This window comes from Halyomorpha halys, unplaced genomic scaffold, assembly GCF_000696795.3.
Source record: "Halyomorpha halys isolate HHAL.00 unplaced genomic scaffold, Hhal_1.1 Scaffold136.1, whole genome shotgun sequence".
Taxonomy (NCBI): Eukaryota; Metazoa; Arthropoda; class Insecta; order Hemiptera; family Pentatomidae; genus Halyomorpha; species Halyomorpha halys.
Window position 1 is genome coordinate 211,384 of NW_027111614.1, and position 18,411 is coordinate 229,794.

The 18,411-nt window shown below is 32.7% G+C and overlaps 2 protein-coding genes across 3 annotated transcripts in view; one reads left to right on the plus strand and one right to left on the minus strand.

Moving 5' to 3' along the window:
* Window positions 1-2,411, minus strand: part of LOC106678379 (Smg6 nonsense mediated mRNA decay factor) — a 79,837-nt gene extending 77,426 nt beyond the window's left edge. The window contains exons 1-3 of one of the 2 annotated variants that reach the window (XM_067049694.1): window positions 2,324-2,411; window positions 1,870-2,010; window positions 211-1,552 (exon numbers count right to left, since the gene is read on the minus strand). In XM_067049694.1, coding sequence (XP_066905795.1) covers window positions 211-1,530 — 1,320 coding nt within the window. In that variant the 5' untranslated portion in view covers window positions 1,531-1,552; window positions 1,870-2,010; window positions 2,324-2,411. The remainder of the gene's footprint in view (window positions 1-210; window positions 1,553-1,869; window positions 2,011-2,323) is intronic. The other variant, XM_067049693.1, reaches the window with a different exon arrangement.
* A 3,551-nt stretch (window positions 2,412-5,962) lies between these two features.
* LOC106678381 (WD repeat-containing protein 5 homolog) overlaps window positions 5,963-18,411 on the plus strand; it is a 13,633-nt gene continuing 1,184 nt past the window's right edge. The window contains exons 1-4 of the mRNA XM_014416859.3: window positions 5,963-6,250; window positions 9,201-9,406; window positions 11,858-12,047; window positions 15,477-15,678. Coding sequence (XP_014272345.1) covers window positions 6,198-6,250; window positions 9,201-9,406; window positions 11,858-12,047; window positions 15,477-15,678 — 651 coding nt within the window. The 5' untranslated portion in view covers window positions 5,963-6,197. The remainder of the gene's footprint in view (window positions 6,251-9,200; window positions 9,407-11,857; window positions 12,048-15,476; window positions 15,679-18,411) is intronic.

Genomic DNA, 18,411 nt, shown 5'->3' on the forward strand with positions numbered 1-18,411 from the left:
TGTACGATCCACAGAACCATTTCATTTAATAACTTACAATTAAATCTAAAAAAAAATAATAAAAAAAAAAAATGTAAAAAATGAACCTTTATTAACTAAATTACCCAACACTGTTTTTTTTTCTTTGTTTTGTTTTAAACCAAAAGTTGTCATGCACATTTTACATTCACATATAAAAAAAACTTTTTAACAAAACGTAAATATACTTACAATAACATTCTCTGAATCAGAACATTCAACTGGTTTTCTTGTCTCTTCAAAATTATCATTCACAGAACTTCTGTTATCCATTTTTTCCTTTTTGTTTTCAGAAGTAATCTGAACAGGATCAGACAATTCTCTAAAAACTCTATTCTCTTTTTCACTCGTTCTTAGTTTCCCTTGATTCGGGCTAGTTTCGAGTTCATGAGGAGCATTCTCGAATCTACTATCATTTAATTTTTCAGGAGTAAGAGACCGGGAATATCGTAAGGGCTCATACAGCTCAGCATGATTTTCTCGATTCAATCTACCTCTTCCTTTGGTGCGAACAGGAGTTGGCAGAGTTTTAGACCATTCTGAAAAACCTCTTGAAACTTTATCTACTGGTGGATTTCTAACATTTTGTTGACCATTATGACTTCCTGGTTTGCCTTGAAAAACTACACTATGTCCATCCCATCTACTGTTTTCTACATTAGTTCCAACAGATGATGTATGAGGGTCATGAATAGCATTTTCAGTAATATATTTCTTTTGTAACCTTGGGGGGAGAGAATCAAAAGTAGGAGGAAGCTTCAAACCAGTTTTACTTAAACTTCCTCTTCTACCAAGTGGAGGTTTAGAATTATTTTTTTCTGGTGCAAACATAGATGTATCAATACTTCTCAAATCTCTCAGCCGGTCTTGTGCGTAAGTAACAGGGGCCACAACTGGTTCAGAGCCTTGACGTAACATCCTGTTACGAGAATAATCCTTATCTTCATTGTAGAGTGATTCACGAGACCTATACTTCTGTAGTGATGTACTTTTCTCTTCACTGCTAGCATTATCATCTTCTATTACACAACTTCTGGTTTTCTTTTTTCTATCCCGTCTTTTACCTGATCTATCTTGACTCCTTCTATCACTCTTTGAATTTGTTTGAGTTGAGTCCGAGTTTTTACTAAATTCAGCCTCATGCCGAGATTCCACTTTTTCATAATTTTTCGATTCCCTTTCTTTCTGACGACTGGCATATGCTTCAGCAACTGGTTTGGGCACATATAGTTCACAATCTGGTTTTCTATTTCTTCTTGAATTATCATTATTTCTTGATTCATTTCCACTATTAGAATTTGTTATAGAAATCTCTTTCAGTTTTTCAGTAACTCTGGTAATTTCTGCTGCTCTATCAGTTGAAGGTCCACTTTTAAAATCTACAATATTCCTATAAACACCATCTCTTGGTGGTGTATCTTCTTTTCCTGATTTGCGTAGAGGGCCACTTCCAGGAGTATATATTTCTCTTTGAAATTTCCTTCTACGACCAAATTTATCGAATTCTGTCATGTCAGTAACAATTCCACTATTCCTAGAAATAAAAAAGCTCATTTTAGGAACTGTAACATTTTTTATAGGAAAATATTTATCAAAAAGAACGTCCTATCAATCAAATTAATGATTTACAAATATTTTATAGATTATAATCGAGAAAAATTCATTAAAATTACGAAAATTCATTTCCTTATGTTTATTAACCATAAATGCGTTGTTATAGTAGATTACAAATTGTAAGAACGGTTGATTAAATCTCTTTATTAAGATAACTATTATCAACACAAAATAAATGCATTTAGTAGAAAGCATAAGAAAATACAAACATTAAAACAAATAAAGAGATTTACGTACTCAAACTTTTGTAAACATCATAACACAACCTTCCTAGAACGAAATTCATTGGAAACCATTCTTTGTCTATAGCGCCCTCTTCAAAACAAACAAGAAGCTCAAATTCTTTATTAGCTGAAGTTTGATAAGAGAAATCTGAAACTAAAAAAAATATTATTAATATTTTTATTTTATAAAAAAACATTAATTCTTACAAATAAATAAGCTTATAATAGTTTTAATAAATATAATAACAACTAAAAAGTCGATTTTAATTGTCAATAGATATGGCGGAATTCTTATTCGTTTCGTTTATTTGTTGTTTTTTTTACTCTTTTATCTATACTTTTAGAGAAATATAAACAAATTATTCTTTAACAAAATAGCAAATTATTGATGAAAAGTACAGTATTTTAGAAGATGAAATATTAAATGTAAACATCCCCTTAATAGTTCGTCTAATAAAACAACTAACTGGTTCAATGGTTCAACTCAATGAATTAATCATTTTTAAAAAACAAACAGGAAAAATCTAATTTTTAAAACCTCATAATATATATCAGCAACAGAAGTAAATATTTATAGTTAAACTGAAGTACTGATAACAACCTTGAAATTTGAAATAGCTCTGATGTAAACAGAATCAATCAAGTACAAAAAATATTAAAATGCAATTATAACACGTGGGGTTACTAAAAGTTGATTTTTTATATCTGATAATTACTGTGTTATGAAAAATTAAGATAATAAAAATTTGGTGCCCGTATTTTACAATTTTAAAAGGCAATACATCTCTTTACTAGATATTTCATACTTAGATAAGTAAATATAAAATTTTACTATTGCCATAACAACCTTGGAAACACGTTAACAGTTCTTTTCTTTTTTATTTAATTATGAAATCCATCTAGAATTTCAATTAATCGATTGTTTCTTACTTGTTAAAGCAAGAAATTGTTAATTATTTCAAATAAACGAAATTAAAGATACTTTAGGGAAACGTTTTGTTAATATTTTGCATTTAAGCCCTGTCAAGCGATTTCATTGAGGATAATGTTAAAGCGTGATATAAAAATTCGTTTTTTATTGTATACAAGTTAATCTGTGACAAACTGTGAATATAAAGGTTGTAGTTCACCAGCCGTTGTGTCCTTTGTTTTGGCACGAGTCGATGTGAAGTCTGTTGTAATCACTTCTAAGCTAGTGTTATTTGTTCTCGCAACATTTTGAACGTTTTATGTTATATAACCGTAACAAATAAAACATTAAAAACATTTTATTTGTGTCCAACCACTCAACAGATAAGACCTAGCTAATATTAAACATTCTTTCTCCCTAGTTTCCCTATTTTTGTGCGACAAATTGTCTTTAAAACAACCTTACTCTCAGTTTGTGGCAACGTGACTGCAGCGGCGCTAAATCCGGCTCTAGAGGTCGACTTTTATTTCTGTGGCGGTCCTATGAAATGAAAACTTGACCCCACAATAGTTTTTATAGGATGTTACCCTGTTAAATAACCCTTTCCTATGTCATAAATGACCAGAAAGGCAGACATAAAATCAAAGAAATGCTTGTGGGATCTACGATGACTGTCTCATCGTCAATATCTAGTGTTGGGTTCGTTAGTGTGTTAATATCCTTCATCGTGACCCATTGAATTGATCTTGAACTAATGATGACCGATGAAAGTCATATTAAAAAGGGCTATCACATAGTCCACGTTGGGCTCTAAGCACGTCAGCCATTTTGTGTGCCTAAACACGAATTACTATTTTGTGAGCCTCTTCTTCGCTCTCAGGGTCACCAGTGATATAATCATTACTTCACATAAATCTTCCTTGTCAAGTTTTATATTATGTCACTATCACACGATTATCTCACTTGTTGACATTCTTTGGTCGTTACTAATGTTGGTGCTCGAGGTTGTGAGCTGAAACACCAATGTGGTCGGACTATTTAACATGTTAGTTGACAGTTTCTTATTGACAAAGACTTTAGATCATGTAGGTTGGCAGATTCTGAGCACATGAGACTTCATACGGTTATATGGTACCTTTTTTATTTAAAAGGCTTTTTGACCATCTCGGTTGACGGCATCTTATCATGAGGACTTTTTGATCAATCACATAGGGGTCATCAATGAATGGAAGTAGGTGAATATTATCAATGAAAAGGGTGTTCATTCATATTATCAGTGTTACAAGAGTTAACGTTAGGTAAGGATGAGACATAGGATAGGATAGAGAATATAAAATAGAGGGGTCGTAACCGAAAGAGCACCAGGCTTTCTTTTTTTTTACATTTTTTTTGTTGCATGAATATATAATGTAAAATATTTACCACGGGACACTTCATTACACAATACAATTTTCTAGACACTAATTACATTTTAATCACTCTACTTTACTTTTTGGTAAAACAAACCGAAGTTATGAAATTAAAATAAAATACGTAGCATTGAATCGAATGAAATACATATCATTAAGTAATCATTAATAATCTTCCATTAAGTAATCGTCATCTTTGTAACGTACTTTTTTAACTCTGAGTATTACCACAAGCGCCTCTGGGCTCACTTGGCTGTCCGATTTCCTGCTAGCAGGTGCGTTTTGTGTTTTATTCTCTTTTTCCTCATCTTTCTTTTACCCCTTTCTCCTTCTTTATTCTTTTCTTAAATTTCCTTACTCAGGTTATTAGTTATGTTCACCATATATTATTATGTTTTCTATTTATTTATTTTGTCTAACTTAACTTTATACTTTGTTTCATACGAGGAGAATTAAAAATTAAAATATGGAAAGGAAAATAATATCGAGAGAAAAAAATATATATGTAACTATAATAATAGGTAAAGAGGCAAAATATAAGTAAAGTTTACCAAAAGAAATGAAGAGAAAAAAAACATTTTGAACAACAATAATAATAATGGAAAACAACAATAATAATAATTGAATAAACACTAATAATAATTTCAATTTTTTTTTTTTCTCTATTCATTTCTTGTGTTAAACTTTACTTATATTTTGCCTCTTTATCTATTATTATGGTTACATATATTTTTTTCTCTCTCAATTTTATTTTTCTTTCCATGTTGTAATTTTTAAATTATTAATAACTAATATATTCATATTTCTTTGCACTATATAACTTCATTTTTATTTTATTTCCTTAATTATGCTTAATTATTTTCCACTTCTCTCATCACTTTATTTTATTAATTCCATTCTGTAAAATTATTTACTTTACATCGTTCTGTTTATATTTTATTTTCTATATTCATTGTTTGTTATCTTATTCTGTTCTTAGCCCTAATGAAGGCTAGAAACTCTAGCCGAAACGTTGGCACAATTAAATAAGTTACATCAACTTATTTGTTTTTTATTTTGACCGCACCCCCAACCATCTTCTCCTATAAGACATCCACGGTCAACTATCTCTCATAATTATATTCTTTCTATTATGGTTACATATTTCGTTAGTTACATTTATTTTCTTTCTCTCAATTTTATTTATTTATTTAATTTTTTTTCTTTCCATAATTTTAATTTTTTTAATAAACTATTCATATTCTTTGCATTATATAACTTAAAATTTTTATTTACTTATTCAATTATCTATATATACATTTTATTTTCGAATTCTTTCTTCACTTTACTTTCATTTATTCCATTTTGTAAAATTATATATCATTCTGTTAATATTTTATTATTTATTTTTGTATTCATTGGTTGTTGTCTTGTTCTTTGCTCTTAGCTCTGATGGAGGCTATTATTTCTGGCCGAAACGTTGATACTATTAAATAAGTTATTTCAGCTTATTTGTGTTATGTTCTGACCGCAGACTCCAACCATCTTATCTTCACAAATACTTTTCAATGTAAGTTGGACCTAAATTCGCATAACTACGATATGAAGTTATGACCCGCTTCTAATATATAGTTGAAATACATAAAACTGTAAATATAAAGTTCACCATCACTAATAAATAACTTATTTTATAATTAAATATTTTAATGAGGTAGGTTTAGGATAATAAGAAAAAATATCACTACTAAAATTCACTTACAAAACACAGTAACCATTGCTTCTGTAAATCACAGATGTCTAAATGAGTTATCCTAAATTGATCTTTCGATCAATCAAAAATGTCTAATCGATTATTCTACTCCTAAGTTTACTACAAAAACACTGTACCAAATTCAAAATGTAATCTTCTTACCTTAATCATGTGACAAAAATAACCTCTATGTAACCAAACACCTCGCTGGCAAAATCAACGTCAAATTTGAATTACTTTTTATTTTTATTAAATTTCTTTAACAATTTTATTTTATAATTCTAAATTTCAAAATGAAGAAAGAGATGATGGATACAGTTACGACGTTGCTTTTGGAAGGAAAAGTGTAAGTAGTTTTTTTTTAGAACTCAATAATACTGTAGGTGCGATATAAACCAAAATAATTTCTCCTTGAAAATAAACTTATACATAAACAATAATAAAATAAATAACTGTTCAGGAATGTTAATGTTTATTTTGAACTAAATGTAAACAATGATTAGAAAACAAATTGAATGAAAACGGTATTTAATAAATAAATGAGAATAGATTCATTTATTTATTTTTTTACATAATCTATAACTTATCTTTGAAAAGCACTAAGGGTCGGACGCTAGATTTCACTAATTTCTCTTATTTTTCATATTCTTCAGGGCAAGTTAAATTAATCTCTATAATCTTTATTTCATTAAAGAGACTTCCAAGTAGGCAATCAATCTTCAAAGCCCCTTTTAAAGCTTTATTTAGCCACTATAACACAGAGGTTATGGGAAATACATTTGGGTCATTCCAAGTCAACAAAACAGTTTAGGAAATTACTTTTCCTCAAATTTTGCACAGGTGTTGTATAATTATTCTTGCCTTTCTTAACTTTAGATGAAAATACAGTTCACTTTATTTTTATCAAATGATAATGTAGGGAGGGGTTCAGCCATTTTCCTACTTCTAACAAACGGATTCCGCCCCCCAAAAAAGAAAAAGGATGCGAACCACTGTACTAGAATAATCTCTTCTGTCTCAAAGTATTTTTTTAAAGGATATATATATATGTAGAATCGTTCATCATGTGGTACTCCTCCTCTGATAAAGTTTCTTCTAAGTTAGGGCACTGTCATGCAAGTTTCAGGAAAGAATATTTCTATGTTATGAAGTTTTTATAGATATTCTCTTTTCTAATATAATATAAAATGTCTTCAAGTTCTCGAAGTCTAGTTCGCATTTCAATACCATAAAATCTCATATTTCCATTAATTGAAAGCAATTTACACAAAATTGGAAAATACTGAGTTTAACCTAACCCAGTCACTAGATCGACTGTTATTTAATCATTAAAATTATTATTGTCATATGTTATTATCTATTACCCTGTTATTCGATAGTACATATCGATGGTAGGCAAAGAAAATCATGTAACTCTGTTGTAAACCTCGACGTGAAGATAGATATAAACACTATACTCAAGAACAGTTTTAGGTTTATTGTTAATAACATACAGACAAACTATAATATTAACAATGAAAACATGAACACTCGCTAAATAAAATCTCAAAACCTTCCCGATTGTTTACCTTAGATACTATCGATAATTGCAATACAAAGCACTACAAACTCTTGTTGAGACCTGGGCCCTATTTCATAATGAAAGATAATAGTATTAGTTCATAAATACAAATATAAAAAACAATATAGTAATTACAGTAATACTTATTATTTTTCATAATATGGATGACTATTATTGATATTACAGGAATTGAAAAATACTAAAGTACAAGTCACTGTAATTGAATTAAGATAAATCTACAAGACCAATAGTATTAGTTTGTACTTTATTATGAAATAGGGCCAAGTTGTTGTCCAACGTTTGTCGTTCTTACTGCCACACCTCAAGAAAATCTCGTAACTCTATTTTGGTAAAATTTATGGAAGAATCAAATTAAGTTTTTTAAAAAATGTATAAAATGATAAAAATTTAGTTCCGATAATTTTTTTTTACACGGAATAAGCTTAGTTATTAACATATTAGAGATACTAACATACTTTCAAGTCATAGAATTATAAGAGAGATGGACAGGGGTGCTTAATAGTGGTGGTCGTTTCGGTTATTTTTCCCAAACTTTGAAAAATGTTCTTAAGAACTGTTGAAATAAAAAAAAAAATTCATAAAACAAACAATCGAAATGAATCAGAGAATACCATTCTATTACTTTTTGTTCCCGTTATTATTTAATGATTGGAGAAGTTTGTCGGGGGTTGCGGTCAGCAAAGAACAACATAAATAAACAAAACCATATTTATTTATTTTATGCCGACGTTTCGACCTGAGTTTCAGGTCTTCATCAGGGGTTATAGCGTAGAAAGTAGGCCTGCAACTGATTGACTCTGATCAATTATTATTTAATAATTGATAAAAGTAACCGATACGAAATAGCTACCGTAATGGTGGTTGTTACTTGTATGCACTACATATATTCTCCCTGAGAATTATTTTAAAAATGAAGGTCGGTTTGTATTCGAGTTAATCCATCAGTGTTTACCCAATCACCAATTAAAGAAATAAAATAATTTCAATGAAATATAATTTTCATGTAAGAAAATAATAGAACAAAAATCAACGAAATCAAAATAGTAAGAAATTGTTCTGTTTAAAAACGAAAGTATGAACGAAGGTTACACAATATAAGAATCATTAGTGTCTACTTGTAGCCAATAGTAACAGTTTTCAAGTGATCACTGTGAAAAGAAGCAGACGAAAGCAATTTTGTTTTCTGGGATTCAGAGAAATCATTTTTCTTCTCTTGATTCCACTTAGCGCGTAAACTTCAGGAAGTGGTTCCTTGGCTAGGAACGAAAGAATAGAAGGAGAGAGGAAAATGCTGAAAGAGAACATGACTCCTTACTATCCACCCGAAAGAGTTTATTATAAATTTTCTTTTTTAGTCACTGGACCAAGATCTTCATACAATTATATCTACTTATCAATATTTTCAATCTTGAATGGCCCCAATTAAAAATTTATTAACCTAATCTAATGTTGTTTTATCTTGGCCAACCCCTATAATAATGTAAATTGTTCAATAGATTCCTTTTCTTTCGCTTCAAGTAAATGTTCTTTAAATTCAAATTTTTTCCATACAACCATCACATTCTAAAGTGATATAACGCCTGAAATTAAGCACTTCATACAAATATACCCTAGCTTGTAAACTCAGCAGGGGTTTTTCATGTTTATTTATGTTGCATAAAGCATGTTGTAAATAAGCATATTTACTGAACTTTATTGGCTCCTTTTATTGCAGCACCCATCCGATGGATTTGCTCAGCTGCCGGTTTACAAAAACAGGAGAAGAGATTTTAACTGGGAGTGTTGATGGTGTTATGAGGAAAATCAACTACAACGATTTAACAATGTCTAGGTTGTACATTGACCAACAACTTGAAAGAGCTGCTAGTCCGATAACTTCTATTAAATTTTCTCCATTTTCTGATTATGCAATATGTACATGTAAGTGTTTGTATATTTTAATTATCCTTCATTTGACTTATTAAAGGATAAATTACGTATGTAATCATATCAGAGTAGACACTTAAACCTAACATTAAAAAAATAATACGAGCTCTGTATCATAACTTTATAAATAGTAAACTACACATTAACCTGAGATAAATCCCTTCAGAACCATATTAGTATACATTATTAATGCACTTTAGAGCTTAAAAGTTAAAGAGAGGAATACAAAAATGACAAACAAATAAAATAAAGTTATAAATAATCTAAATGAAGTTTTCCAGCATGAAGTCATTATTAGAAATAGGTATTTATAATCAAAGGGTGTTATGCCTTCGAACTAAAACAAATAATATTTGTAAGTTTAAAATTAAAAAAAAAAGTAATGATAATGAAAAGTTACAAATAATATATTAATATAAATTTCAATTAGAAATAATGAATGTTTAATTATAATTTTTTGAGATTGGATCGTAAGGAAATGACCAAAAAGTGTGGGCTTTAAATGAAAGAAGTGACGAGAGAGTGACGGATAAAGGAAAAAATAGAATTTCACAGAGACGAGGATCAGATAAGGAAAGATCCATCAAAAAATGTGCTTCGGAAGTCGTAGTATATAAACAGGATGACCGAGAACAGATGAATTGAAGGAGGTGGAAGAGGTATGTCGGGCCGCACCATTCGATAGCTTTGCAGCGACCTGCTACTATCTGTTGGTCAGCACTCGAGCTACCGCTTTTGACCGTTAGAGCCGACATGACGCTGTCTACTAGCTGAGACGTGAACTACGATCATTACACAGACATATATTGATATATGTATTGTTTCTTGTAAATAATTTAACTTGACTTGCATATAACCATTTATTATCCAATTATATTTCTAAATGTACTATTTGAACCAAAAAAGATTACAATGGAATCTTCTGATCCACTAAAAGCTAACTTCTTGCACGCAGCCTCACTCAATGGCGTTTAATAGCCAGGAAAGTCGACTAAGCACAAACTAGGTTAACTAAAGTGTGAATTTCACCTTCAGGGAATTCTTCTCCTTAGAAGGCCGTGCGTAACAGTATACATAGTAGTGTATTATTATATTTTATACATAGTAGTGTATTATTATATTTTATACATAGTAATGTATTATTGTATTTTATACAATCTAGTGTTATTTTTGGAAGTGTATATTATTGGGTAGCTTTATTAGCCATAGATAAATGGAATTTGGAAGGTCTCTTTTTTCTTTAAAAATAAAAATTGATTTCAATTGGACTTTTATTTCAATCTGCCTTCTCTGAATCTATCCTCCTTCCTTATATTTTCCTTCCTTTTCTAAGGACCTACAGCAAGTTCTTGTAGGACTTGATATCCCCTTCACCACTGTAGGCTAGTCCCCTACAGAATGAAGTCTTCTTCCTGCAAGGACCTACAGCAAGTTCTTGTAGGACTTGATACCCCTTCACCACTGTAGGCTAGTCCCCTACAGAATGAAGTCTTCTTCCTGCAAGGACCTAAAGCTAATTCCTGTAGGACCTGTCATGCCCTTAACAACCAATAGGCTGGTTCCATTCTGATTATTATGTCCTGCGAGGATTTACGGCTAGTTCCCGTGAAACATATCCAGTTCATTCATCTCCTAACCAGCTAACTAACCTACTGAATAAGCACTCTTTTCATAACGAACTTTTCATCAATGAGGACGTACCCTTTTTCCAATCTACCTTCACGGGCACTAGAACAATCTACGCACACGATTTAAAGGTATATTTATTTTCTTTAGTTTAACCTTAATTTAATTTTTAATTAAGTTTGGTTAAGTTCTTTTATTTTGTATTAAAAGGTTTACAGTTAACAGGGTTACAAGGTTACAGGTACTATGTTAAATTATTCAAAATAAAATATTAACTAAATTCGACATTACGTTTCTTTTACTTACATTAACCTTTTCGGTTGGGCTAGAAAACCTTTTGAACCACTACCCACCACAACACATACATATAAATAAATTTAGCCATTCGTAAAATCCTCAATGCTCCTTATTTTGTTACTAATAAAACCATCCATAAAGACCTAAATGTTTCTTATGTAACCGATCTAGCCCGAACCCGATATTATTCCTTCCATAATAAACTCCCTAACCACCCAAACCCACTCGTTTCTAACCTTGCTTCCTCTTCCATTCCTGGCAATTCTCCGAGGCGTCTGAAAAGAAGATGGCCTCGTGACCTTATATTGTAAACTGTTTTTAGAGTTCTACTACTGGGTAGTTTCTCTACATCCTGTATCATATCATTATGTCATTATGATCAAATTTACCGGTTGTATTTTTTTATACAGTTGTAAATATCAATAAATAAATAAAATAAAAAACAATTTAGCCAATATGTATGTATGTATATAGTATATGGAGTATCTTAAACGTTTCTAACCGATAAAAAAATAATTACAGATGCTGAAGGTATTGTTAAGTACTGGAACATTCAATCAGGCGAATGCGTGAAGACTATCGAAGAACCGAATCAAATATTAGGAAGTGGCATAAGCCCGTTGCAACGTGTCTTTGTCACTACGGGGGACAACGCCAAGCTTAGTTTGTACGATTTGGAAACCGGTAACTTGAGGCGCAATTTTGAACAGAGGTATAGTTTCTTTTTATAGTTACTAAATACTTTTTTAGCAACGTAAATATCAATTGCTAAATTATAAAAATACTGAACCATGTTTTGAAAAAAAAAAATTTAAATCTATTTTTATTTTTAAAGAACAAAGAGACCTTCCAAATTTCATTTATCTATGTCTAATAAAGCTATCCAATAATAATAATAAAGAAACAGTAATGTCCTTTCTCAGAAAGGACATTTCCTTTTGATGATGAGTTTATGAGAAAGGCGACCTATCTTGAGAAGATTTTCAGAAAATACATTTTAATTCTGGATTTTGTTTTTAGGAAGTTAATAATATTAATATTTTCAATTGTGGAGGTGAAGAAAACTACCAATTAGAATATAAATTATTCTATATTTTGTACTTAACAATGTTTCGGGATATTATTCCATATTCAAGCACCGTTGTGCATCATATAACATACAGATAAAAATTTATTATAGGAATAACCCATTTGTTGCAATTTTAGGATACAATGGTGCATGAATATGGGATAATATCCTGAAACGTTGTACAAGTATAACATATAGAATAGTTTATATTCTAATCGTAAGTTTTCTTCACCTCAATATTTTTTATTTATTTATTGCTATTTACAATAACTATGCATTATAATAAATTTAGTAAATTTGGTGTCAGTAATACTGCAGTGATACAGGCGTGTAGAGAAACTACCCATTGGTAGCACTCTAATGACGTTTTACACTAGCAGGTCTCGAGACCATCTTGTTTTCAGGCGTCTCGAAGATTTGTCAGAAATGGAAGAGGAAGCAAGGTTAGAAACCAGTGGTTAGGGAGTTCATAATGAAAGGGATGATATTTGGTTAGGGCTTGATCGGTTACATATGGAACGTAAAGGCCTTTATGCATGATTTTATTTGTGACAAAGGAAGGGGCATTGAGGATTTTGGTTTGTAAAGATTGGATGAGAGAGGAATGCGAAGGTGTCCACACAGTTGAGTAAGAATTCAAGATACTAATGGGAGCTATTTGAAGCAGATTGCTTAGGTAGCCACCCTGGTTTCGAGAACAAAAGAGTGAACAGCGTCTCAAAACCCGCATTGTATTCTGGCTGACATCCGCAATTCACCTTGAGTGAGTAATTTTACCACACTCGGGTAGAGGGCGGGATGAAAGAGTGAAGAGAACATCATCGAATAACAAGCCTTCTAGATAAAAGCCAAAATGTCACAGAACAACCATCAAGTAACCTACAACATCTATTACTTTATGTAATATCATGTAACCCAAACATCAAAATTAATTCAACTAACCCTTTTGGCATATATCATCAATTGTATTGTAATTCAAGAATAAAGGTCTATCTCCCTATTTAACCATGTTTCCTTTATTTTATTTTTTTTAAATAATTTATTTATTGTTATTTACAATTGTATACACATATATACAACAAGTAAATTTGCTGTAGGTGACATAGTGACATGATAAAAACATGTGGAGAATCTACCCACTGATAGAACTCCAATAACATTTCTAGAAGAGAAGATCTGGAGGCCATCTTCTTTTCAGACACCTAGGAGGATTATTAGGTAATGAAGGAAAAGCCAGGTTAGAAACAAGTGGATTTGGGTGGTTGAGAAGTTTATTATGGAAGGAATGGTGTCTGGTTCTGGCCAAATCGGCAACATATGGAACATTGAAGTCCTGATGGATGACTTGATTTGTGACAAATTAAGGAGCATTAAGGATTTTACGAAGGATTTTGGACTGTAAGGATTGGATTCTGGAGGAATTTGATGGTTTAGTGGAGCCCCAAAGCTCAACTCCGTATGTCCAGATAGGCCTTATAATAGTCATGTAGATCAGTCTTTTGTAATGGATTGGCAATTTAGACCGTTTGTCTAGTAAATGTTGCAATAGTCGGAATCTACGAGCAGTTTCTTGTCTTTTTAGTGTTTTATGAGGATTCCATGTCAGTCGTTTGTCGAGATGTAGTCCTAAGTGACGGATCTGTTCGACATCCTTTATTTTATTATTTTATTTTATTTATTAAATCCATTAAATACAGTCCACTCCAAATACTTATACCAGCGATATCTTTGCTCACTCACTCACTCACTCACTGTTGGGCTCTACAGTCCTTGTAGTACCAGGGCCTCTGCCACCACTCTTCCCATGCCTCGCGGTCTCCTGTGAGACTTCTCCAATTTTCAATTCCTATCCCTCTCAAATCATCCAGCCACCGACGCCTGGATCTCCTCCTTTTCCTTTTTTCTCTTGGTGCACCATTTAGCATCCTTTTAGGTAGCCTCCAGGGCTCCATCCTTTCCACATGTTCCAACCATCTTAACCTGCTCTTCTTAATAGCACAGATGATATCAGGCTCTCCATGCAATTCCTTTATTTCGTCCTTGCTTCTGATTCTCCACCTCTGCTCCTCTTTGACGGCTCCATGATCTTTCTCAGGACTCTTCTCTCCCAAACCAGTAAAGCTCTTTTATTTTCCTTGGTTAGAGTCCATGTCTTACTGCCATAAATTACCACTGGCCTAATTATTGTTTTGTACAACAAAAGCTTTACTTTCCTGGAAAGACTTTTGTATCGGAGAGCTTTTTGTAGGGCGTAGAAACACCTACCATTCTGCCCTTAATTTCTATTTCTAAATTATTGGTCTCCGTCACAACTCCTCCCAGGTACTTGAAAGTACTGCAGCTGTGAAACATGTTTTCCCCCACATCCACAATATCTCTTCCCTCCCCGGTCTCTCTAAAGGTTTTCATATATTTTGTCTTTTCACTATTTATATTAAGTCCTAAATCCTGTGCTGCTCTCTTGAATTCTTCTACAGCACCGGCCAGTGCTGTTTTGGTTCTCCCTGTGATGACTACTTCATCCGCATAAGCCCTGTGTTGTGTGAGTCTATTGTAATGGTGCCGGGTTTGTCCTTATTTTTCTAATGGCAACTTCTAGGGCGAGGTTGAACAGTACTGGTGATAATGGGTCTCCTTGTCTTAAGCCACTATTTACCCTAAAGTTATTAGAGATGCCCACTCGAGTTTTCACCTAGCAACTAGTCCTTTCCAGGGTCATCTTTGTTAATCTTATTAAGTTGCTAGGTATTCCCAGTGACTGCAATGCCTTTAATAATTTCCCTCTGTCTACACTATCAGAAGCCTGTCGGAAGTCAATAAAGAGGTTGTGTAAGCCAACATTGTAATCCTACGTTTTCTCAAGCTTTTGTTTGATCGAGAACAGGAGGTCTGTTGTTGACCGTCCTGGGCGGAAACCGCTCTGTACTCGCCTAGAAGTTATTGCGATATCTTTATATTATAATTAATTTGCCTAACATCCCTAAACTTTTATTCTGGAGAATAATATATAAATTAAACAGTCAATAAATCTTCTTATCCATTTTTTGTAATGCTTTAATTATTTATTTTTAGCTATCGACCGGAGTTCGCTGATGGCCACAAATCTAGAGTCTTCGCTGCGAAATTTCATCCACAAAATGCAAACGAACTGCTCAGCGGTGGCTGGGACAACACAGTTCAATATTGGGATATTAGGAAACCCTCTGCCATCAAATACATCGCGGGACCGCACATCTGCGGGGATGCCATTGACATAGATTGGACCGGACGGATGGTTAGTCTCCTTTTGTCATGACTAGAGACTAGTTTTTCGTGCAGTAAGAATCCCAAAATGTGCAAAATCGTACAGGAAAACCCAAAACCTATATAAACATTCCAATTCTGAAGAAAAAATGAATTAATAACATTAATCCATTTGCATAATAAGTGCATATTTGTGAGCATTTTTCCTGGCAACTCATCCGAGCGCATTTCACTTAGGCATTGGTCACCAATACCGCATATTGTAACTGTTGAGGAGTTTTTTGAAAAAAATATGGCCATATGAACGATTTTTTCACATTTCTGTGTGATGTAAATGGGTTAATACATGGTAAGCTTGTTTGAGCCAAATTGAACCCGCTAAATACTCTATATATTTATGCACACATATAAAACTAAACAACTCTTGTCGAGGTGGTTGTGTAAGAGCTGTCTCCATTTGATAATATTAGGTTCTCTATAGCAGACTACCTCAACAATACATGCTGAAGTATGTAAGATAGCTGGTTAGGGGATGAGTCTTACGGGTGTCGGCCATAATTCCTCTAAGGATAGTAACGTCGCTCTACAGAGTACTATCCTATAGAGGATGCAGAGAAATAGAAGACAATATTCATTTCCAAAAATATAGCACTGGAATGTACTGATTCACTATGTACATTGTAAATCTCTACTTCCTAAGAAGGTGATTCCTATGAGGCGGGAATTCGCATTCGGGCGCCAATTCTTGCGGAGTCAAGTCTCGGGGCCATTACACGAATTAAATAACATAAAAATCAGTGAAGACTAAAATGACTTTATTCTAACATATTTACAAGAACTACATGTTACTGTTACTGTTACTCAGTTTCTATCTTCTGACTTAGCTATCTAGAGCTAGGAACTATATATGTACACTTGAGAAGAGGGGGTAGGAAGAATAGTGAAATAGGAGAAGGGGTTTGGACCAATCAGATAATTTAGGAAATTAGGTGGAGCCTAGAGAGCCTATGAAATTAGAAGTAAATATCTGGAAGGGGGAAAAAGGCGTGACTAGAGGCAGGGTGAGAGGCTTCCAAGAAATTAGGGTAAGAGTCATGATCTTGTGAGAACTAACTTTCATGTGTTAAACATAAAATAGTTAGACTGATGCAAGTCCATTGTGAGATGACAGCATCTACCTGCCTAAGTGTCAGCCCTTGCTATTGATATAGGATACTAAGGGTTTGAAAGGGCTGTTAGAAGGGTCTCAGGGGCCTTCTTAGAACCTAGTCGTTTTTATTGGGTTCCTTTTCTATAAAATTGTAAGGGAATGTGAACATATGCAACCATATGTCTAAAGTGACATAGGTCCAGTTGGGAAAGGGGCAATTGTTTAAATTTGTAATACCGGTTCCTTAACTCACGCCATCCAGAGATACTATGTGTAAGACGTTACGGCTGGCACCCGTAAAACTCATCCTATCTATTCGCCTCTTAATCTACTACCTTACCTACCATGAACACGCATTGTCGTGGCTTTCTAGTCAAGCGTACAGAACATTTAATCAATCAATTGGAGTCAGATCATTTAACACAACCAACTTGAAAAGTGTCTTAATACACGAGTTGGATTGGAAAAACACGCTATCTAATATAACCGTAAATTTTGATTTATTCTTAGTTATACGTTTATCGTTCCCCACGCTCAGCGGAGAAGCCAGTTAAAGTCAAATTAAAAAAATATAATCGCAAAAGAAAAAAAAACAAAACAAAACAATAAAGAATAAATTACTCCTCAGGCGCCACGTTATTTTTCTTGGAAATAACGAAAACCCCGAAGAATTATGCCTCAATATAACTAAAATATACCACTATATATACAATTGTTGAATATGACCACTGGCGAATACCTTTACATGTAGATAACAGGAAACCTGGGGTGTTACTTACCCACATGTTGAATTATCGTAATATTCCGTGAACAACAAAAAAAAAAAAAAGTAAATTAACAAGTTGAAAGCAGAGAAAGAACAACTGAATTATATGTACAAAAGTTTAATAATAGGAAAAAATATATATACAGAGAATGAAAAAGAATTCTTATCAATTAATAAAACAATTAAAACTTATAGGTTGACTTAACCTTAACCTTAATAACTATATTTACATTATTATCCAAAAGAGTATGAAACTGAATATAAAATTTTAAAAAAACAAGATAAAAGTTTAGTTCAAACTCCACGTAGTCCTCCACTTCTATTGTTAATGATCGTCTATTGAAGTAAACACCATAATTTTGAAAAACAAAACATATATGACAACATTTCTCACATGGTGATATTCCGGTTCAAACCATAAAGACAGAGGGCCTATAAACTATTAACACTTCACATTGAACAATCGTAATGTTCTATGTTCCAAAATGAAACTGTCACCTTCACAAAACCAAAACTCACTCGTCTGAACATACGAGTTCCCAGAATCAAACTGTCGCCTTCACAAAACCAAAACTCACTCGTCTGAACATACGAGTTCCCAGAATCAAACTGCCGCCTTCACTTCAACAAAACACACTCGTCTCAAACATATCGCTCGTGTTTTATTTTCACCATGACAACCATAACACCTCTTGTCTGAACAGATCTAGCGTGTTTTTATTTCACCAGGACGACCATAACACCCCTTGTCTACGTAGATATCGCCAGTGTTTTTATTTCACCATGGCAACCGTAACACCTCTTGTCTGAACAGATCTAGCCAGTGTTTTTATTTCACCATGACAACC